Source organism: Rhipicephalus sanguineus, chromosome 10 (assembly GCF_013339695.2).
Source record: "Rhipicephalus sanguineus isolate Rsan-2018 chromosome 10, BIME_Rsan_1.4, whole genome shotgun sequence".
Taxonomy (NCBI): Eukaryota; Metazoa; Arthropoda; class Arachnida; order Ixodida; family Ixodidae; genus Rhipicephalus; species Rhipicephalus sanguineus.
Genome location: NC_051185.1, coordinates 74,111,447 through 74,135,772, shown reverse-complemented (window position 1 = coordinate 74,135,772; position 24,326 = coordinate 74,111,447). Strand labels below are relative to the sequence as shown.

The window sequence follows — 24,326 nt, the reverse complement described above, 5'->3', positions numbered from 1 at the left end:
CGGCGTGTCACGTAATCATGTCGCGGTAATGGCACGTAAGACACCGGATATTATTAGTAGTATGGTATAAAAGACGGAGTGGCATCAAGCCCGCTGCGGCAGCAACTACTACTGCGAAATTCGGAAGGCTTCCTAAACTGGCACGTTGCGTGCAACGCAAAAATGGGACTCCAGTCATGCATAGAACGACCATAGAAGATCGCGTAATAGGACTTTTCACTGACGCTGAACGCGATAAGCAAAACAAGAAAGAAAGAAAGAAAAAAGAGAAAAACCCTCGGAATGTACAAAACAAGAAGAAAGAAGTATTGGTTAATAGAAAAAGAAAGTGCAACGGCCCGGCCCGCTTTATAGCGCGAAAGGAGTGAGTTCCGCGCCGTCCCGTCTGACACGTGAAAGTAAGGCCCGCTTCCGCTGGATAGGAAACTGTTTCGCGAAGCGTGTAAGTGACATAAGAATGATTGAAGAGATCGGCAGTGAATCGAATCGGGAAAGCTCAGCAGCATCCAGGAAGCGCGTGTAATAGTTGTGACTCTAGTTTCGCGAAAAGAAAAGAAAAACTTATCTAGCCCGCCGCATAACTGGATGAAGCCGCAGCGCCGGAGGCGCAAACACAATCTCGACCCGTATATATATATATATATCGCCTGTCGTCAAAGCGGCTCTCTGACTCCGAATCGCTAACAGCGTTCCCGTATAGGCGGTCTCCATACACGGATGGCATGCCGCTAAAGACGTTAAGAGGTTTGCCGAACGCCGAGACCGCAGAAACCGCCGCATGGCATGGGTCACTCAGAAGACGTGTTATTAGGATCTCGCACTTGGACAGGCCGTACAGCCTGTCGGGTAGATCGTATACAGAGCAAAGAGTTCGAGTGCCGAACATGGGCGGCGCCCCACATTACAGATCTGAAGCGTCCACTCGCGATAATAACTTCCGCAAACTTGGGCGAAAGTTTCGAACTCGACGAGAGACTCGTTTCTTTTTCTTTGCTTCCTGGTGCGTTTCTCGAAGAGCTCCTGCGCTACCCTGGCCATGTTCCGAGGCCCGGAAGCCGCCGCGATATCTTGGCACGAGACGGGCTACACACACATACTCGCTTAGCTTTAAAGACCGCCGTCAGCTGTTACCCGTAGCCTCGTGTAAATGTGTGGTTGACGCGAGATCTATTCGGAGAGTCTGCAAATACAGGGTAGTGTGAGGGAACGTGAGAGTTTCGCTGTCACGACCTCGTTCTTGGAAGGCTTTGAGAAGGACGTCTACTGGACGTCAGCGGAGGTTCGAGAGCGCTAGGTGATTACACCGCGTGGCGTGAAGCCGGGTGTGAGGTTTAGGACTCGCACCGTGGTTTTGGGTGGCGCGACCCCTCCTAACAAGACTCGGGAAGCCAAATGGTGACCCTGTCGAGCGGCAAGCGGAATGTATGGGCCATCCTGGAGGGTACCACCCCAAGATTGAACCACGCAGACAATCGGGCATCAATAAAGTTTTTACACCTACTACTACTACTACTACTACTACTACTACTACTACTACTACTACTACTACTACTACTACTACCACCACCACCACCACCACCACCACTACTACTACTACTACTACTACTACTACTACTACTACTACTACTACTACTACTACTACGAATACTACGAATACTAGTACGAATACTACTACTACGAATACTACGAATACTACTAACTATTACCACCTCCATCACCACCAACATAACTACTACGACTACACCTACACTACTACAAGAAGGTTTGCACTGGCGTTGCCTAGCCCAAGATAATGCTCGCCTGATAAGCGTGTTCGCGTGGCCAAACACAGTGGGCGCAGGCAAACGCCGTAACTATTGGCGAGCTGATATACGAAGGCTGGACGGGGGTACACATCGCACCGATTGGTACAAAAATTATACAAAGCACATTAATGACAGTGTCAACTTGGTCTTAGCTCCTATCAATAATTCTAGAGGAGTTGCGGCAGTCGTCGAAGACATATGAAGCAATCAAGGCACGCCGGCACGTAAACGCCGACGGGTGAGGTTGAGGTGAGAAAAAGACACTGCTTCTGCAGCCCCAGCTGGAACCACGACGTAGCGTTCGTAAACACGGACAGGAAGGTCGATATGCGAGCCGTTACGACAGCGATAGTTAGAACTCATTCTTGTCTCGCACTATGCCCAAGTGCCTATCCGTGCCCTATCACTCGTCGCGGCAGTGTAGCCGCGAGAACTGCGCCTCCGACGTGTCTGGAATAGATATGGGGGACGAGAAGTCCATAACACGCTACAGCAAGACGTCCCAGAGCACGCTGGGAGAATTCGTGGACGTGACTCCCGATCGTCAGTGCGATGCAACAAAGGAATGGGCGAGAAGCGAAATTCCAACACGCGCAGTGCCGCCGCGGTCCTTATACAAACGAACCACAAGAAAAGTGCGCCGGTCGCAAGGCCGCCGCGCGGGTTGCACTTTCTCACAAGCAAGCCAAGTCGTAGTACAGAACGGGGACGCGCTCCGCGTCGGTTGACGGAAGAGAGCGTGCGGAGCCGATTCGTTGCCAGTCGGATCACGCCGAAGTCCTCAGACTTCTTTCTTTTAGCCGCAGAGTCCGAAGCTTGTACGACAGGATGGAGACGCGAAACGCGTTGGACTCAAACGTCGGATTGAGTTAGCGGGTCGGCTTTCGGTTGCTCTTGCGTTAAACAGCGTTGAATTGTCAACGAAACCGAGACGATTATGTGGATGTGAAGGGAATTTTTTAGCGACAGGGCATTGTTCCTGTATGGTCGGAAAATTGGCGCTTTTCTGTGGTTTCCCGGTGGGTCTGAAAGCTCAAGGTCGCGGAAATCATTTGGTTGACGTAAATGAAAGAAACAAAGAAAGAAAGAAAGAAAGAAAGAAAGAAAGAAAGAAAGAAAGAAAGAAAGAAAGAAAGAAAGAAAGAAAGAAAGAAAGAAAGAAAGAAAGAAGAAAGACGACGGGTCGGCTATGCAGCTAAGCGCTGGTGCGTTAATTACGGTTCCTAATTGGCACGTTCTTGCGTCAGCGGAGGGTTCGAAAGCGACTTTTTGTGAGTGTCCGAGAGTCTACGGCGTGTCGTTTTTTGTACGCGCCTTCTGGTGACGCAATCACCCAGGCTTACTGCCTTTCGATCCCTCTGATCAGGGCTGCTGTTGCCGAGGGAGTACAGTTAGTTAAAAGTAACGAGGTTTCGAAATGCAACTCGTAGTCGGGCTATGTGTTGTGGATGCCGATTCGGTACTGGTATCTATCTATCTATCTATCTATCTATCTATCTATCTATCTATCTATCTATCTATCTATCTATCTATCTATCTATCTATCTATCTATCTATCTATCTATCTATCTATCTATCTATCTATCTATCTATCTATCTATCTATCTATCTATCTATCTATCTATCTATCTATCTATCTATCTATCTATCTATCTATCTATCTATCTATCTATCTATCTATCTATCTATCTATCTATCTATCTATCTATCTATCTATCTATCTATCTATCTAGTCGCCTACGACTTTATGCTCTCCTGGCCGTTTCGTTAATCGGATGTATACCAAAATTGGTGTGGCATAACATGACTTTATTACGAACATAAATGACAGGTCATACCATGAAAATCATGACATGCGTGTCATGAACAGCAATATTTACATTCCGCGGTCTTGGGGCTCTTGCGGCCGTTCCGTTAATTATATATATATACCAAAATTGGTATGGCGTGACAAGGGTTCATGACAAACATAATGACAGGTCCTAACGTGCAAATCATGAAAGGCATGTCATGTGCAGCATGATTTACATGACATCGGCTCGGGGCGCTCGCGGCCGTTTAAATGAATGGATATATACGACAACTGGTATCACGAGACATGTCTGTATGACGAACATAACTGACACGTGGTAACATGAAAATCATGACATGCATGTCATATGCGACATGATTTATATGCCATGCTCATGGCGCACTCGCGGCCGTTTCGCTAGACTGATATACACCAAAATTGGTAGTGTCCGATGTGACTGTATGAACAACATGATTAACAGTTGGTAACATGAAAACCATGACGTGCATGTCATGGATGCCACGATTCACATGCCACGCTCATGGTGCATTCGCGGCCGTTTCGCTTGCTCGATATACACCAAAACTGGTACTGCGCAACGCGACTGTATGACGAACATAATGAGAGGTGGTGACATGAAAATCATGCCATGCAAGTCATACACGACATGATTTACATGCCACGCTCAGGGTGCATTCGTGGCCGTTTTGCTGGCTTGATATATATACACCACAATTGGTATTGCGACGCGACTGTATGACGAACATGAACAACAGGTGGTAACATGAAAACCATGACATGGATGTCATGTATGTCATAATTTACGTGCCACGCTCATGGTACATTCGCGGCCGTTTCGCTAGCTTGATATACACCAAAAGTGGTATTGCGCGATGTGACTGTATGACGAACATAAATGTCGGGCCTTAACATGCGAATCGTGTTATGTACGGTATGATTTACATGACACTGTCATGGTGCACTTCCGGCCGTTTAGGTAACTGGATATATACCTAAATTGGTATGGTATGACATGAGTGCGCGATGAACATAAATGACAGGTCATGCATTGTATGTACAAGAATATACGTTTCAATGGCATGGTATATACCAGGTTGTGTATGCATGCGTGCATGGCAAACATGCGATATATGGTGGACTAGATGCCATGGCATGAATGATTTCATTTGGCTCGAAGACAAACGAGGCGATGTATGCAGCTCTTTGCTGGCTGCTTCGCATTACATCGATTCCTACAGTGCGTGGGATCTGCCGGATTTTTTATACGTTATACCTTTCCGTAACGCTGCACGCTGTAACGTTTGAAAGAATGTACCCACACAATCTTCTCGAGTCCTTCGTCCTTCTCCAAACTCTGAAACTTCACAATATATCCTCGGTTGCCACGGTGCGTGGCGACTTTCATCATCATCATTTATTTTTCGCTTAAAGGCCCCGCTCGGGTTATTACATAAGGGGGGGGGGGGCTACATAAGGAGTTACAAACATATCGGATCACAATACTGAAACATAACACAGAGAAACGCAGACTTATTTAGAAGCACACACAAAAAAATAAAAAAGTTACAATTTGAACGAGGCATATAAAGGCGAAAAGAAAGAACAGTGTAAATGAATTTTACAGCGTGAGATGATCAGTGAGCCACTGCTTAAACGCAATAGGGTTTCGCTCAACGACAACACAGTCTGGCAAAATGTTCCATTCTGCAATCCTGAAGCCACACAACACACGAGATCACACCGACCCAGCCGTACATACGGTGCCGCCCGCTCGGAAGCTGCATTATCGGAAGTGAACCTTTCCTCGACCGGTGGATACCCAGAGTTGTGGCCGTGATCAGAGCGCGACCGGAGCGGGAAATCGATTTCCAGGCCGTATAAGCCGCGTGCCACTGTATTACGGCGGCCACGCTCGATCTCGTCCCCCCCCCCCCCCCCCCAAACAAAACAGATCGAATTCGATTCCACCGCGCTGTCGCGTGCGTTGCTCTCTGCCGACATCACGGTGGACTGGGCATTTCGACTCGAACCGATAACGGAAAGCAGACTTCACCTGCAAGCTCTGCTTCACCCATAGAGGCTTCCGATCACTAGGGAGCACTGACCGAGAGGTCACTCGATTTATTTACTACAGGTTCTGAAATTGGCTAAAGCACGTTTACGAGCTATCCTCTTCGCTACCTGCGTACACGCTTGTGGGCATGACTTCATAAGCAAATTACACAACAACAATAGAAGAACTGATAGCTGGGCCAGTTGGTGATAATACTTGAACATGTGTTAAACATGTTCAAGTACACAACAACAAGCCGATCGGCGTCATTGAAATTTCGGACCAACTGGTGTTCTTCAACGTGCACTGTTCTTTATCGCACAGTACACGGGACTCTAGCATTCCGCCTGCATCTAAATGCGACCGCCGCCGCAAGGATCGAACCCGCGAACTTCGGGTCAGCAGCCGAGTGCCGTAACCACTTTAGCACCAAGGCGAACTGTCAATGAGGGAGGTTTCAGTGGAAATCTTAATCAATCATCATAGATTTATGCGCCGTGCGTCTAGCGTCGGATGGGCATGCTAAACTCGACGTGAAGAAACGCTCTTAAGAATGAAAGGTGCAATCGAACTGTGGAGACAAAAACTCACAGGGTCCCTCAGGCATTCGCCCTTAGACAACTTGAAGGAGAAAGAAATGTTTTTTTTTTCCCCTTCTCAGTCGATGTATTGATCCTCTCACCTCCAAAAGCTGTCTGCACCTAACGTGGTTTCGCACTGCCTCCGTGATCGCACTACCTTTAATTGACTAAGCGACGATATCACGTGATGATGCCATCGGCCTACGTCACGTGATGTGACGTCATGATACCGTAACAAACATTCGTTATTTGTGACGTCATGATAGCGTCATATGATGACGTCATCACGTGATGGTGATTATTTGCATCATTCGTGTTGACGCCGCCGACGTCGATGGCCAATTTTCGCGTTTTCTGAGGCATCTGAGGCTTCCACCTTAATATAGACGGCAGAGACTATTCAAGCCAGCGTGCGTTGCGTTCACGCAGGCGGCGCGTCAACGACGCGCTGCTCCGCTCCCCCGCGGTGCTTACGGCTATTAATTGGCCCAGCAACAAATTAGCCTTCTCAGAAAAAAAACGTGTCACTCGAAGCGAGCGTGGGCGCTGCGTATGCGCGTGTGCCGTTAAGACGCTAATCTTCGCCGCAATCGCGATCGATTGGCTGATTCATCGAAGCCAACGCAGCATATCAGGGCACTGCTTTGGGGGAGAGAGACAACACCCGAGACACTGCCGCGTATACACATCAGTGGGTGCAAGATCCGAGGGTGTTCTTAATTCCTTTCACGTGGAATGACGCAGTGCGCGTGATGTCAAACAGTGGGAGATTGCTTTTGCGCGTCACAAGGCGCAGGACGGAGGTATGGGAGACGTTACAGCGACTCGAACGTTTGTCCAATCCAACACTCGCTGCGAATGTGTTGTGCATGCAGCGGCAGGCAGCAGCAAGGCGAAAAAGGCCGTCTGTGATTACGAAAGAAACACTCGCATACGGGGCGAGAGAGCGTAACCAAGGCGACACTCCCTGGCCTCATGTTGGTGGCTTTCTTTGTACTTTATTTTCTTCAATCGACACGTCTTCGTTCAAGCGTGTCCGGCTCGCGCGCGCGACATTCCGGCGTGTTTGTGACCTCCCCGTGTCGGCTTTGACAACGCGTTAATTGACGGCGAGACCCACAACCACGACCCGGAAATCCGGTACACCGATAATAGTCTGTCCATATAGTTAGTGTGCGTATACTAACACTTATCAAGGTAACCAGCTCTTAAATAATATCTCGCACCTGCGTTCAGAGACGTTTTGCTGCATCTGACTGCGGCCGAGTATTCGTTTTGTCTGTTCCGCTTGTCCTGACCTGTCTTATTACTGACATATTGACATAACCGGACCTTATATTATTAAAGAGACTCCAGAAATTACAACACCAGCCCGTTCGCATTCTTCTTCTTCTTCTTCTTCTTCTTCTTCTTATTATTATTATTATTATTATTATTATTATTATTATTATTATTATTATTATTATTATTATTATTATTATTATTATTATTATTATTATTATTATTTTATTATTATTATTATTAATGTTCATGTTAGAATGTTGCCAGAGTCCGTAGTGAATATTCAGCGTCGTGATGGGCGCATAAGAACGGCCCAACTACACTTCACCAAGACGGCGCAGTTCAAAGAAAGAAGCAAGACTGAACAGTCGCAGAACAAACGCGCCCCCTCGTGCATCTATTCCTGAGGACGCGGCAAAGTCGTAATATTCGTACGCATACTTTCTTTTTACCACAACTGCCAACTTCCCTGCACGGAAGCTGGCGTTCTTCGAGTCATTAATCGCATTCAAAAGAATGTGCCCGTCGCATTGCCTGTACTACAGCAGAGGTCCTCGTCCCCATGCTACTAGAAAGTGCAATGCCCCGTGTAGAAGCTCTTCTCGTGGCTGTATGAAAGGCGCGGAAGCTAAGACGCTACAGAGATACCACATACGCCTTCTATTGCCTTCGTGACCGCACCAATTTCGGCAGCAGCGTTTACGTTCACCGGGCCAAATGCTCCCCTTAATGTCACCTCGCATACCTTTCGGACACGCAGTATACCTCCGCGCAGCTTTCGCAATCGTGACGCTCAATTGCGACACCCTCAACCATGCCTGGCATGCGATATATCGAAATCCGGCGTACATTAGGAGAGGTGCCTCCATGGAAGTTGCCGCTCGCAGTCGCCCAACAAGAAAGAATAAAGAACTTAGCGCTATGCGGCAAAGCGCAACTGTGCTCGCAAAGAGCAGAGAGGGCGCCCAAACAAACACACGGGAGTCAGAAGTTCACTGAAACGACTAGGACTTAGAAGTGGCGCGAATACGTCTTCGGTTGATGAATTTACATCGTTTTTAAGCACAACACACTAAAGAAACGCAGAGATCGCGACTGAAAAACGCAGAAATACGCGTAATGACCAAGAACCAAGCAGACTCGCAATAATTTCTTCTCGGGGCCACACTGCAGTATTAGTCGTCAGCGTGGGTGACAAAAACGTTTCATTACTATATCGGAAAAGCAGGGGTTATGTTGGTGCCATCGGCTGTATCACGGCTCCACGAACGTACATACATATATAGTGTTTGTGAACACACAGCAACATGTTGCTGAAAAGGAAGACGAAAAAGCAGAGAGGTCAACGGTGACTTGCACAGTGCCGTGAGCAATAAGAAGACAACTTTTCCCTTTTTACGATCGTGGGCATCCCCCTCCCATTGCAGGGTAAGTGGGAAGGGGGGGGGGGACTAACCTAGATGACGAAGGTAACCTGCAGGTTGCTTCCTAATGCACGAATTTCGCGATTACGCAGCCACAGGAACACGCGCAGAACGAGAAGTCGGCAGTCTTCCGTCTCCCATTGCTTTTCGCCGCAGTCGCAATCGGCGTGTCAACTTTATTAAAACAGGCCACAGCGAGCCCTTTTACCATCGTGTATATATAGGCAAAGCACAAGAATGCATTGCAGATAAAAGTATCCGGCATACGTGGTAACATTCAAGCCGATGTGAGACGATCTCAAGTCTAAAAAACAACCTTGCATTGTGTTCTTCATTTAGTCATTTTCTTGGAGTCTGCCTGCTTGAGTGCTTTCTAAGCATAGTTCTTGAGGGTCATTTTGCAGCATTGTAGTGGACACTTACTAAATCAAGCTTCGATGCTCCTCGCGATCGTTTCCTTTTGGCTCGCGTAGATCGCGATGTTTTCCATCGTTTGCATTGTCTTCCGACCTTTACGAAACCCCGAGTTTAACCTTCGTCGTGCATTCACTAACATACTCAAATTCCCGGATTCCTAAACGATCGGGGGTAACCGCGATGCCTTGCCACTCGTATTACGCCGTCGGTATGCGTAAGGAGTGCGCCTGCATTGTTGCGAGCTACACAAAATACACGGACCGAAACAGAATCGTAATAAACGATTTCGTTGAGTGCCGGTTTGTTTACTATCATTACTAGCAAGGACGCGAAAGTAATGATAGTAATGTAGCTTCGTCGAGCCTTTCATTATTTTCTTTCTTCATTTTCTTTTTTTTTTTTTGCTTCGGGCATCACGGATCATGAACGACGTCGTCGTCTGTGGCGATGCCCACCGTTCTATTTGGTGTATTCTCTTTCAGAAAGAAAGAAAGAAAGAAAGAAAGAAAGAAAGAAAGAAAGAAAGAAAGAAAGAAAGAAAGAAAGAAAGAAAGAAAGAAAGAAAGAAAGAAAGAAAGAAAGAAAGTGAGCTGGTGGCGGAATTCCCCCGCTATTCAGCGTGCCGCCCCATTCGTGGCACAGAGCCTTTCTATATAGAGGTTGTCTGGGCCCGCATGTGGCTGGGGCGCTCCAAAGCGTCGTCCGATCTCCGCATAATCGTCGCGAGGACAAACGTTACGCAAGGATGCCAACGGAGGACATCATTAATGGAGAGAGAAAGAGAGAAAAAGGGCGAGAGGGTAAGAACCTCCTTTAAGAACGAGGGTTACAGGCAGGCTGCAAGGGGGGGGGAGGGGGGGCAAGACAGGTCGGGAGGGCCCGGAATACACTTTCTAGCGTCCCGCTCGCTGCGCGCGTATGTATTAACGACGTACAAGGAAGCAACAGAGAGAGAAAGAAAGGGAAAGTGGAAGAAGGGGAGAGGCACACGCGGAACTTGGGAAATGCCCCCGACGGAATGCGGCAGCTGACGCCACGAAGGGACGCAAGATTGCCCGCAACCGCACCACAGGCCCTCGGCCATGCATCAGCCATGGCGGCCGTCGCCGCTCCAGTGGTCTCGTGGCCCAGCCGGATGATGATGACGCTGGGGCGGCGTTACGCAAGTTTCGCATCATTTGCGGCGCCCGATTGAAGACATGCAGTGGGGGGAGGAAGGGGGGGGGGCGTAGGAAGGTCGCGCGCCGTCCTGGGTCTCTTGAAAGCGCCAGATAATCGCGGTACAAAATTTGGTCTTGGCAACGCTGGCGCGTCCAGTCGTATCGAGGTATTTATACGATCGAAGCACATGCACGCTCTTTCGCAATACGAGAGAAAGATTATAGTTGACTGCCCTGGTAAATCTGTCGGCATTATCTCATTCTTCTTTCTTCTTTTTTTAATGTGTGAGCCGAGGACGCTGCCCACACTGTTCGGAAGGGACGACGACCTTCAGCCGCCATTGATGTTGGTATGAGAGTTTGCAGTCCGCTTGAGCTCCGAAATAAGCAGTATGTCGTGGTTGCGGTCGTGATACGTTGAGTCTGAATCACAGGTAGTTCTTGGGCGTCAAGCGTATTCGATTATTACGATCAGTGTCGAATACGATGACAAGTGTGGCGGCCTGACCGCTACCGCGACATACACAGACGACATCAAAGGCGCATGACGTGTGGAAAAGGTCGCATGGGAGAGCTAACATGCGTATATTAATTTTAATGACCCTTATACTAGACTATCACTTGGACAAAGTAGAAGACCTAACTTTCGTTCTTTTTTTTACATTTATGCGGAGATTGATCCTCAGCTCCGCTACGTGTTCTTGTCGTCGGTAATTCAAAAGTATTTTCTTGTATTTCGACGGTTTAAACGGAGAAACTTTTTCTACAGTTTTTACAGTCGACCCTTAAGTATCACCTCGACAATGTAGTAGAGTCCTGATTATTGTCAGATAAAAAAATAACCAGGGGTAGACGCTGTGAAAATCACTTAGGAGAGTCACGGGGCGATAGTACCGCAACTTATAGGTGTGGCATCGACACTTGCATCCGTATGTAGCACGTATATATTTTGTTTGACCTATTCACTGGTCTGGTTAATGGTGGATAATTTTCGCGATCTGAAGACCGCGCGTTACTAATGCAGTTTAACATTCCCATGATACGGTGTCCAACTAAGCTGCGACTTCAAGAGCAGACTTGCAGGTAGCAGCAACGAAGGAACACACTTTCATATTTAGCGGCGCGCGCAGAAAGAATGCGACGGACTCACAGAATCCGAGATCGTGAAGCCAGAATTCAGACTCGCCATTTGGCACCGCGTTTTTGAAGCACGGAAAATGAGACGTCAGCCGTCGTGTCACGTACCTGCAACGATAAAAGAAAACACGCAAATGATCAATCAGCGTTCGCTAGAGACAAAGAATTGAAACACGAGCAAAAATAAACAAACAAGAAAGGTCACTTTGTACATGTGCAGTTGAAAGAAGGAAAGAGAACCCTTTGACAATATTTGAAAACGTCAAGGTGGTCGCTTTAGACAAACAAAACAATACTACGCGATTCCTGAAGCCAGGCTGCGCTGTTTTCGAAGCACTTATAGCCAGTTGAGTGTTTCTGCGCACAAACATTCGCTTTGGAGTTTTTAAGTTTACAAACATATAATGTTGAAGAAACCAGATTCAGACGTTTCAAAACGCAGTGTCATACGCGGTACCGCTATTTAGTACGCACCGCGATAACGTGTAGACATCAGGTTAGTATTCCACGACTAGCTCCAAAGCGAGGACAGTCTGTGAAAGCGTTTTTTTATCAAGCAGTCATGAAACTGCGGACCAGTATGCAGATTTAAATAAGCGCGAAGAAAACACGGCGTACATAAGACAGTGTCGCTTATCGCAGGATTTCTGCGAGTTCTGCGCTTGCAGCCAATGAGTGTAACTGTTCTTTACTAACTTATTTATACACTATTGTCCATTTACATGGCAGGCGGTCTTAAACGTTAACTGGACAAATAAAAGCAATGAAAAGCTGCAGTTATTTGTCTGCGAGTTATCTAAGCATCTTGGAAGGTGAACGCAAAGGGTGGTAGCGTAACAGACATCGGTAACAGCGAAGTTTATGCGACGCGATACACCACGTATGCGCGAAGAGCTGGTCACGTGCGCCTCATTGGATTATCACACCACGCATGCACAAAGTGGCGCAATCATTACCGATGCGTCACCGCGTGCATACCAAACGACATTCTTGACTCGGAGTCATTAATTCAGTGCGCCTCCTCCGAACGAGAGACTCAGCAGTTGTAAGGGCGTAGATCACGCTCAGTCGCTAACGTTGCGAGGCGTCGGCCGCTTGTATTGGCATTCTGCCTCGTTTCTCTCTCTCTCTCTAAAAAATAGGTGATCGTCTATTTGGACTATATGTTTATGCCATAAATTACGTCGTAGCCACTTTCGCTTTCACGCACCTTCGGTTTGGCGTATCACCGGAAAACCACACACGTATGGCCTTCTTCGTTTGTACAGTATGGTACAATGATAAAGGGAACACCTCTAACCCGAGAAAACCGAAGACTGAATTATTCAATCTGTCGAAGATCTCGGGAGCCTGGCTTCACAGGTCATCAACTAGGCGTCCATGCGAGTCCTTCTGTAGCGCGCGAAGGCCATTCGCTGTAACCCGTTTCACATGCGGTTGAGCCAAAAAGTTGTTAAACTCAATCTCAGCACAGTTACACAGAAAGTGCAGCGATATCATTGTCACGAGGACGGCCCTTCGCGCTAACTGAGGGTGCTAATCGAGAGACCGCTGAATTGCTTGATGTTATCAATTCGCAATATTGTCAGCTCTGATTAGCATTGGTTTCGAATGCCGCCGTTACAGAGTATGGCAACACTGCGGAACTCTACGATGAGCCGGGCCCGATACTGGCGAAGCCAGTCGAGGAGTACCAACTGATAATAATGGATGCGCCTGTACTCCACGCGAGTGCGCCTTTGTCGCAAATTACAACAGCACCAGCGCCGAACAAGCACAGCGGTCGTATGGTCGCAACCCGTGACCGTCACACTTATCGGTATCTAGGAAGTCCGTTTGTTGGAAACGCGCACGCGCACGAGGAAACCAGCGGACATGTACGCTTCGCATTGCCTTGACTATTGAAGTTGCCGTTACGTTAGGACAAATAAAATAAAATAAAGCTCACTTTCCTTAAAAAAAGGTAGTACTTCACGTGGTTATTATGAGGAAAACACCATGGAAAGATTTTCAGTCGCTTATAGATGCTATCAAGTCGCTGCCACAACACCACGAGGTTTTACTGGACTGCAGGCTCCAAGTATAAGCCTCAAGTATAAGGTGCTACTCAGTTAAACTGCGGTTTCAGTGTTAACTGCCGTTTAAATCAATGAGGGTTAAACGTATACTTACGGGTGTTAGGCATAGGCGTGCGCACGGGGGGGCGGGGGTCAGGGGGGTGCCCCCCCCCCCCTATTCACCTGAGAAGGGGGGAGGCGCAAAATCAGCCTCACACATTGACATAATATGGGAGGGGGGGGGGGCGCTGCGACTCGGGGTGGGGGGGTGGGTCCAATGTCAGCGCCATACATTGACATAATTGGGAGGGGGGCGCTGCGACGAACCTTCGCCCCCCCCCCCCCTGAAGGGGAACCCTGCGCACGCCAGTGGTGTTAGGTGCCCGACTATAACGGTGCTGCACTAAGCATGTGAACGATTTGAACTCACGTCTGCTCTCTCTCTCTAAATCTCTCTTTTACGTTCCGGTTTCCCTACTCACGTGCAATGTAACAATCTAAAGAAAGTCTAGTTCCTTACCATGACGCCAGGAAAAACAGGGCAGCACTCCATCGCACAGGAACTCTACGAGTTCTGCATTCTGCAACTACACAAGGTCCTGTAAGCCGCCACACCTTTCTTTCATTCCCTCTTACTCCCTTTCTTCAGTGAGAGCTATAATCCGACCAGAAACTATCGACCAGTTTAATAGGGGCAGTTCGGCTAAGCCTGTAACACTGGGTCTTTCTGCACAGTACAATTCGCGGAAGCTCCGGCAAAGGTGTACCGACTCCTAACTCGGTGCAGTCGCAACGCACGCATCTACGTATCAGTTCAGACATTCGCAATAACAAGCCGGACATTATACAGGTAGAAGTCACTCGCCAGCGCTACCAGCCGTGTACCTATCCAACGAAGAAGTCAGTTGTGCCGCTTTACAAGCTATCCCTGTAACACCGTTGTGTCGATGCCTTGCGAATTGATGACCTGCCCGAAAAACAATGGCAACAAATTAACGATGAACCATCGACGGCTGAAAGTCAAGCGATAGCTTCCTGGTGTGGGCCCCTGCCACGCCGATGCTGCGCACAAACCCTCCAATTTTTAATGCTTTCCGGTACTGATCCAACTTAATGAGGAATACAGCCGCCATCCACGTACGAAAGCATGCAAACGAATAGGAGGGGGGAGGGGGGTTCATTAAAGACTCTGTTTTAAATGTTAATCAACTGAGTTTCGGCACAGCTTGGTTCTGCGCTTTGTGTAGAAAACAACTAAGAAAAATCAAATTTGCAACGCCTGTAAACGCTGCACACTTCCCTTAACCGTGGATAAGTCTAAGCACAGCGAAATCGTTAAGCTGCCTATAATGGAACGACGACCCCTAAGCATCGAATGCGGATGTTGAAATAGCGAGTGCGACGCTTACAAAACGAGCTCGTTGATGGCGATGAAATTTAGATTCCTTTTTTTCATGTTTCCGCTCTTTCGCGGCCAAGTTGTTTCGCAAATTTCAGCGGTGGATAAGATACGCTTTTACCTCTTTAAAAACTTTAATGCGCCGAGAAATATAGCGGCCTGCTGGACAGCTCGGTTGCCAAGACTGCGTGCTTGTTATGCTTTTGGCGTCCTGTTTAATGTTATATACATACGCTTTTGGCCCGATTCACCGATAACGTCTCCTTTGTTTTTCTTTTTTTCTTTTCTGACCGCGCTACCTGTGCCAGGCGCTGCCACAGGCCACCTTGTCAACATTAGCAGATACCATTTCCGTGTTTAGCTGGCGTTATTGCTCATTCGGTATCAAATAGCCGTATTACATTAAAAGAGCAGCGATGCGTACGAGAGAGCAAGTGGCCGTAGCCAGTACTAATGTTGTCACATTTTTTTAGTTCCCAAAGCAAAGTATTTTTCCACGTTACGGTTGTTTTGCAAGTATGAGCCGCCTATTTCGTGTCATGTCTATTCTATCAAGAGCTTCGCTCTTAAAGCTCGACGTCAGGCGTCCGCAAAAAACCCTCCGCGCCGTTTATTATCACTAACCAAGCCACGACTGCGCACCGCCTGGGTTTAACCTCGCTTAGCCGCGCATGCGCCAAGGAGCAGCCGCCGCCAAGCCACGCCCATAGGCGGAGACAGTCTGCGCAGCCGCCGCGCCGAGTTTGGCCGGCGTGGCGCGAGCCGAGTACGAGCGACAAAAGGCCCGCGCTTCTACCGCGGGTGCCACAGCCAGGTTTGCACGTTAGTTTCTGGGCTGGAGTTTGGACATTCTTGCATGGTCAGTGACAGGCTGTGATTCGACTCTGCTGTGTCTACGCCAAGGAAAGACCTATAGCATCAGCCAAGAACGCCACGCTAAGCCCACACGCTAATCCCCGTCTTTACGCGCCCAACCTAGGCACACTGGGCAAGTCACAACACTACACCTAAAGATATATGGGAAGCGTGCTTGCACAAGCTGCAGTCCAGAGTTCGACTCTGCGATACCTAGACATTTTTTTGGCTTTGGAGGTAGTGCGAGAGCGAGGAGAATAAAAAGTGAGACGTATACGATACTGCGAAACGCGTCTTGCTTATCTGCCTGCGATATCTCGAGAAAAAGACAGGAACTACCAGAACATTCGGGAATCTTTAGTATTCAACCTTTGAGTCAAATGGTTCCATGGAATCTTCATCAAACTTTGGCGGTCGGCGTGGCGTTCAGTTACACACTGTTCGAACAGCAACTGCGAACTTTTATCAAAAGAGCTCGGTCGCGATCGCTATCTCGACGGACATCAGTAGACGGCTCGCGTACTCCTGCACGTTCCGTGCTCTCAACACTTACCTCGCGTTGAGAAGACACAGCATGAAAACCGCTTTTCTCCCTGGAGCGGCCGTATTCCTTTATACACCAGCGTTTTGTAGAGTTACGCGAGATCGGATACAAAAGAGTTAGCCGCCGGCCTCACTTCGTATAACATTACAACTTGTTGCTTTGTTGCTATCTCACTCACTGCTTCGGCCTGGCGGCGAAACTATCTTTTCCCCCTTACTTCCCACTTCCCTTCCCCAAAGCTTAGTGGCTGATCAGAACTTTGATTCAGATCAGCTTCCCAATTTTTCTTGCACGATGTCGCTCTCTCTACGACATGAAAACGCAACGCTACAGCTAACGTTGCACCACAGGTCTTCACAGCTTGATCGAGAAGTTTGCCTCACTTTCCGTTCGATTGCGTAACCCTTCTAATAGCTGAAATGGAGAGATGATATGGATGAGAGTATGAATACACGTGCCGCTCGCGTAGCAAGACCACTGCTGCGAAGCCTTGCCTTGAGCATATATATATACCGACGCATACGCAACGCCGACGTTTCGAACGCACTGTAATGGATGGAGACAGAACACTCGACATGCCCGATGATTCTAGCAGAGAAACGAGCCAGTCCATGTTTTATATATACATACACACCTCGTCGGGTGCATCGGCTCAACGCTAACTCCATTAATCAAGGTCTGCGCGAGCGGCACTCACAATTGATTATGCGGATACACCTATCATTACACGGCTGCGCCCCCGCAGATGGTTATTATAACCATTCCGCTTAATCGCGTGGTTCGCCTAACTGCCACAGGTCGTCCGTGACATGCGACCCCGCTCGGCGTTTGGTTCGATGTGCCTTGTTCGACTGGCACGGGGCAAGTTGAGACGCGTCCGAGGGATTAACGTTTCCTCTCACGTGGACAATGAGCGCGATCCCGGAAACCTACAGTACACAAGTGCCCCCTGTATCAGCCGCTCTGCGAAAGGAATTAGGCTCTGCTACAGACGAGAAGGTGTTGATTAATGGGGTTTTAAAAGCCGGCACTCCCGACACCGATACCTGCTCTATAGGAGAGAGGTGTACAACATCTTTACTCACTCCATGAGGGAAGGAAAAGGTGGGGGGGGGGGGGGGGGGGAAGCGGACAAGTCTACCCAGGGTAGGTCTCCGCTACTCTCTTCGGTTAATCCAGGATCTGCTTATAGCCATCGGGCGCCGAGCTACGCTTGGCAGTCTCCCACTGTGATAACAAATGTTGGGGTTCTTACGTCCCAAAATCACGATGTGGTTACGAGAGACGCCGTAGTGGAGCGCTCCGGAAATTCAAGCCACCCGGGATTCTTTAACGTGCACGTATGTCTAAGCACAGGCGCCTCTAGCGTTTCGCCTTCATCGAAACGAGGCCGCCGCGGACGGCATTCTATTCCGCGACCTCCGGGTCAGCAGTGAAGCACCGTATACCGCTAGATCACCGCGGCGGTCTCCTCCTCCGACTGCTTGTTACTATCAATTTTAAAGGATATCGGTTTCGAGACGTTGTAGCCGAGACTTCCGATTCTTTCGCGCCGCCCAGAACTTTCCTTCATCGCATGGCGAGAAACTTTACTAGCATAGTGGAGCGGTCACATCGGCATGTGCAGGATGTGTTAAGTGGCTCATAAGATGATCCTATACCGAATGATAGCTGGTTGATATCCGTTCACTTGTGGGAATACTGAAATTTCAATGGCAGACGCTACCAGCGATAATGTAGCAATGGCCTTGGCGTTGCTACTGAGACCGAGGATCGTGGGTTCGATTGCAGGACGCGGCAGTAGCGTTCCGAATGCAAGAACGGTCAGGTGAGAAATACCAGTAGTAGCTAGTATACGAAGCACGTCCTACAACAATGATTGCGTCGAAAAAAGTAAAGGGCGACATTGCACATAATCCATCTGTCCTTACCATCTGTCCTTACCCATCTGTCCTTGCTGTCCAACAACTTACGTAAGCGCATATCTATTCGGCGCATACTCAAATAAAAAAAAAAGACTGTTATGTAAATCCTGAACGCATAGTCGGCTTACAGGTACCATCTATAAATGATAAATGCACCTCCACACAATGAAGAATTTTGTTCAAAAGAAGTTATTTACTTACTTAACATTACATAGTTTTAGCCTGTCGACGATGTCGACAGGCTTCGACGAGTTTTAGCCGTTCCGCATATGCCGATGAGAGTGCGCCTATTCTTGATCACAACTTTAGAATGTGCGTGTTCTACTACAACTCAAGACAGTGCATATAACACCATACGATACACGCACTGTGCATCGCTTTTGAATTGCGCCCGTTCTTGACATACTTCCGTCCATAAGCATCGGGCGTCGTCTTCGTCATCGTCACATCGACGTCTCATTCTGACCGTCCACTTGATTTTGTGTGCGCATTGTGTCGCGGCGTTTGAGTGGCGAGTGCATAAAATAGAAATGTTGCATGATGTTCACGTTACATAAATGAAGACAAGCACAAATCTACGCGTCGCATCAACTTGTATATCGACTGATTGCCTGCATAAGTCAACAAAGGTGCGTTTAATACAACATCCGGGTTTGTATCAGCAAAATCCCCCCGCCTCCCCGCGCCCATTTGCACCGTTCCTTACGTAAATACCCGAAATATGACACCATTATAAATGGACCTGACGTTCAACCTTCTCACACCGTCTTCGATGGTGTCGCTTTGAAACGAGCAAATCGAGACACTGTCACATCAATATATCCCGCCGCAGTTACTATGACGGGCTGACGCGGCAATATAAAAAAACAAGAAAAAAAAACGAGAGACGTCTAGAAGCAGAAGACGGCAATCCAAGGGACAAATATCGGCAAGTTTGCCGCGAGAGAGCGCGTGCTTTCTGGTTTCCCGCGAATCTCTGTGACAGGCACATCCGGCAAGCTGCCGGAGGGGAAAGACGCGGCCGGACTCTCGAAGTGATGCACAACCTTGGACGAGCAGTTTCTCTTTTCATTTCCTAGGTTGATAGACTCTCAATTGGCGAGCCCAAAAAGTTTTATTTCCGTTCGGTCTTTCTGGCTTTAACGTTTTCGCCCTTCGGCAGGTGAACAGAAAATGCGCGAATAAATAATACAGAAAGGACGCGAGTGCGCCGACAGGCAGGCCCTTGTAAAACCACCGTCAACGACATCTTCCTTGTTTCTCACTTTTTTATAACGGTTCACGGAAGCGTGCCTAGTAAACAAACAGTTGAATTGCGCATGTTGTCCACGTATAAGTCATCCCTGTATTTTCTTTCTTCGTTTTTATTGCCGAATGGAAGCAAGGTACTACACGGTCAAAATGTGTACACGTTGCCCTTGTTTCGAATAGCTGCGCGCAAGGACAAGATGCGAGATGTCAGTGGGCTTGTAATGTTGCGCGTGCGCAGGGTTGCGCAAGCGATAAAACAGCATCGTCAAGGTTTCGCTAAAACGTCGCTGCACGATGCTCCTCGCTTGCCGAGCCGGACGTTACCGGCGACGTGGATTCCCGCTCGTAGACGTCTTTCCTCGGACGTGGCAGGTTGTGCGGCGCGCGTCATTCTTCGACAGCCGGCCTTCCGGTGTACGCAGTGACGACTCACTGCGCGGCCACCGAGGATTGAAGCATTTAGCGTGAGGTCCCACGATGTACTGCGGTCGACGTATACTGGCGCTGTTCCATTTGAGTGCTGCACGCAACGTTTTTGGTCGTGCGGCACACCGTGGCGAAATCACTAGTCGTTGTTGGTGGTCGTGGTGATGATGATAATTCTGTGTGTGTGTGCTTGTGCGTGTGCGTATGCGTGACACGATGAATAAAACAGCTTTACAGTGAATCTAAGCGATGGGGAAGGCACATATGGGGAATACGATTTATCGTATGTATACAGCCCGGTGCACCTATAGCTGTGTATACATTGAAACAATACCATGTAGTTGCGAAACCTTTTCTGTCACGACCATGCTGCTTGCACGCCTCCTGTGTGGCTAACACTGTTAGGCCCTATCTACCCCAGTGCGCCCTTTGTTCACGAGCAGAGCAGCTATATTATCTCAATGTCGCACCTATAAGCATTGCTACAAGTACAAACATTTCATTTTGTTTCTTTATTTCTTATTCTTCAGCTTCAGCTCTCTCTCCTTTGTACCCTCTTATGCCTCTCCTTATGCGTAGGGTAGCCAACTGGATGTAGACGAGTTAACCTTGCTGCCCTTCCATTCCTTCTCTCTCTTTCTTGAGTGACTCTGAGTGAGGCGCGCATCTTTTGCCGAGCTATGGTCCTAGCTGATGTCCTCTCTACCCTCAGGCAGCAGCACATCTGGAACATCACCGAGCCGGCGCTGTTCTCGAGCGGGGTGGCCATGCGACCCGGTCAGCCGCCGTGGTTCCTCGGCGCCATGGGCAAGACCAAGGTGGTCTCCAAGAACATCTCGGCGCTGGCGCTCATCACCGAGCAGGCCAGCAAGAACCTGGCCCGCGAGCTGAACCTGACCCCGCGTGACGTCACCTTCGGCCTCACCAAGGTGGACGTCCGCGGCACCTTGGCGCAGGCCCTGTGCCCTTACAAGACGGGAAGGCTGGCGCCGCCCTGCTCGGCGCAGCGGTTCAGGTCGTACGACGGCTACTGCAACAACCTGCAGAACCCGTACTGGGGCAGCGCCAACCTGCGCTACCTCAGGTTCCTGCCGCCCAGCTATGCCGACGGTGAGCCAGCCTTAGAATAAAATATTTATTTATTTATTTATTTATTTATTTATTTATTTATTTATTTATTTATTTATTTATTTATTTATTTACTTACTTATTTATTTATTTATTTATTTATTTATTTACAAATACTGCTGTCTCGATTTCGAGACATAGTAGGAGTGGGTAAGATCATACAGAACGGATTAAACTGTGACATGGTTAGGCAGTTGCTCAACGAACACTTCATAAGGCAATGCACGAATCGAGCCATCCACGTTGTTCAAGTTTCAACTGTTAGTGGAAAAAACAAAAATTTAAAACAGTAAATGTGTGTCCTGAAGGGAATAACGTTCGTTCTGTGGGTTTGTCTAGTGGCACGTGCGCTAGATTATATAAAATACGAGCATGCCTGAACACCATGTGAACGATGCCGGTGACGTGTGAACGATTTTGTGCAGCAAGATTATACGTTAAAGTGTGCGGTATATGTTCCAAAGCCTGCATGTGATGAAGATAGCTGAGCCAGTTGGTGCGTATTCTTGCTAAAAGACCGGGCGCGCAAACACGGACATAAGACAGAATAATAATAATAATAATAATAATAATAATAATAATAATAATAATAATAATAATAATAATAATAATAATAATAATAATAATATCCGGAGTTTAACGTCCCAAAACCACGATATGGTTATGAGGGACGCCGTATGGAGGGCTCCGGAAATTTTGACCACCTGGAGTTCTTTAACGTGCACCTAAATCTAAGTACAGGTGACTCAAGCATTTGCGCCTCCATCGGAAATGCGGCTGCCGCGGTCGGGATTCGATTCCGCGACCTTCCGGTCAGCAGTCGAGCACCATAAACACTAGATCACCGTGGCGGGGCAATTTCGACCATCTGGGGTTCATCAGCGTGCATCAAAGTCTGAAGTTAAGTAAACTGGTTTTCTTCAGCTTCAGCTTTGTTCACTCACATGTACACACGCAGCCCATGAAGGGATCAAACACTCCTTGCAACCATATCCAGTTATATGTCAAATATAAAGCTGCAGATAAGGAAGGCATTGTGTAGATGTTCAAACGATGAGACATCGGGTACACTGGCCACCGAAGGACCGGCTTTTCCCATCACCAGAAGTGATATATAACGACTAAAGGATTGCAGGAAACAAGTAAAACGAAAATAAGCAGACGCGGAAAAGAGAAAACTAAAAAAAAATCGGAAAGAAATAAATGCCGCTTAAATTGAACATAGTCGTAGCGCGTGCGTCAATGCTCTAACCATCGGTGGCAATCGAAGGTCTAATGAACACAGTAACAACCCACTTGTTGCCAGAACAGTCTCGATCCACTCGTATGCAGTCAAGCTTCTAACCGTATACGACATGGTAGCTACGCTTTATACACAATACCCAGGAAATATCTGCAGTTAATGTCAATAGAGCCGATAGCACCGAAATGTTCTCGTTAATGGTGTTCCATAATGACTGACTGCAACAAATGGCGAGTAAAGCTAAACGCATAAAAGCATATGCTCCACCGACATGGCCAGCACGCTCCGGAGACCCGCAACGTGTCCGACATCCATTACGCGCCTGTTCTTCCAATAATTGTTGGGGTTTTACGTCCCAAAACCACGATATGACTATGAGAGACGCCGTGAAGGAGGGCTTCGGAAATTTCGACCACCTGGGGTTCTTTAACGTGCGCCTAAATCTAAGAAGACGGGCCTCTATACCACTTTGCCTCCATCGAATCACGGCCGCCGCGGCCAGGATTCGATCCCGCGACCTTCGGGTCAGCAGTCAAGGTGCATGCGTTTCGCTTTCATTGCTACTTTGAGCGTGTTTAAACAACACAAGTTACTGTCACCTGAGGTCATAGTTGCCGCTAAGTTGGAGCCTCCTACTTTAAAAATGCAACAAGGAAACAAAAGAAGCACACATGACTGCGCTTCCCAAGAGCACTTGGGAGCATAGGCGTGCGCAGGGTTCCCCATTAGGAGGGGGGGGGGGAAAGGTTCATCGCAGCGCGCCCCCACCCTAATAAGTCAATGTATGGGGCAGATTTCGCCCCCCCCCCCTCTTAGGTGACTAGAAGGGTCAATGTACGGGGCAGATTTTGCGCCCCCCCCCCTCTCAGGTGATTAGGGGGGGCGGCCGCCCCCCCCTGTCCCCTGTGCGCACGCCTATGCTTGGGAGTACAGTACTCACAGCTTGAAACGCGAAAGCGTAGTGCTAATTATTGCACCTACTTTCGTTTCTAGCGTCTACAGGTCGTCTCATGTCCGGTTAATTTTTTAATCGAACGCTTACATCGGAGCCAACATCACCTTTTAGCGGCCATATTTGCAGCGTCCAGACGCGGTTTCCACGAGCTATTGCTCATAGCGGTCCTTATAATAAAGAACACGATGTCGCATTTCAATCAGTGAGTACTGTACTTCGCTATCCTTGACAGCGTTACGTTACGTGGCGTCAGACATGTCCCGCCAAGCAGCCACTGAAACAATCGTCGTCAGTAACTACACTCAAGCAGCAAGGTGACTGTCGCGAGGGAACCGGGTCGCGCAGGCGATAAGCGTCGGGGAGGCAACGAAGACATCTCGCGTTCGTGAGAGCGGCAACGGAGCCGACTGTACCCAGCCTAGAACCGGCACACGAGAGAGTCCTTCTCAAAGGACCGACAGGAGCGTATGAGAAACTGCCTTGCCCTACCGCTGTCTGCGTGTCTCGTGTGTTATACAGAGTACAGACGGCGTCAGATGTCGAGGAGTATGCATGGTTGACCTCTCGAGGAGTCAGTCAGCCGCCTAGCGGTGTCGCGTTTACACGACGGCCTTGCTCGCGTTAACCTGGCGTTAACCTCGTGTTATTCCTTGTACGCGTTATATTGCCGGCGCAGCTCCCGTATACCAAGTAATATCCGGTTGGTTACGTACTCGCGATAACGCATACAACTGCCCTTTACCGAAGGGCAGTTGTACGGACTGCATAGTATCTCGCATTCGTTAATTCAGAAAGCTACGCGAGCTGCAAAGAACCTCTCTAAGATCAGTCAATATTAAAAAAATCCCACGTTCCCTTACGCATTCGCCCTA

General features: G+C 48.4%; 2 protein-coding genes across 2 annotated transcripts in view; one reads left to right on the top strand and one right to left on the bottom strand.

The window, feature by feature from the left end:
• The window catches only part of LOC119406500 (major facilitator superfamily domain-containing protein 4A), a 353,365-nt gene that overhangs the window by 177,477 nt on the left and 151,562 nt on the right, over positions 1-24,326 (bottom strand). The window lies entirely within an intron of this gene.
• The window catches only part of LOC119372131 (uncharacterized), a 125,333-nt gene that overhangs the window by 44,291 nt on the left and 56,716 nt on the right, over positions 1-24,326 (top strand). Inside the window, exon 2 of the mRNA XM_037642595.2 lies at positions 20,841-21,238. Coding sequence (XP_037498523.1) covers positions 20,841-21,238 — 398 coding nt within the window. The remainder of the gene's footprint in view (positions 1-20,840; positions 21,239-24,326) is intronic.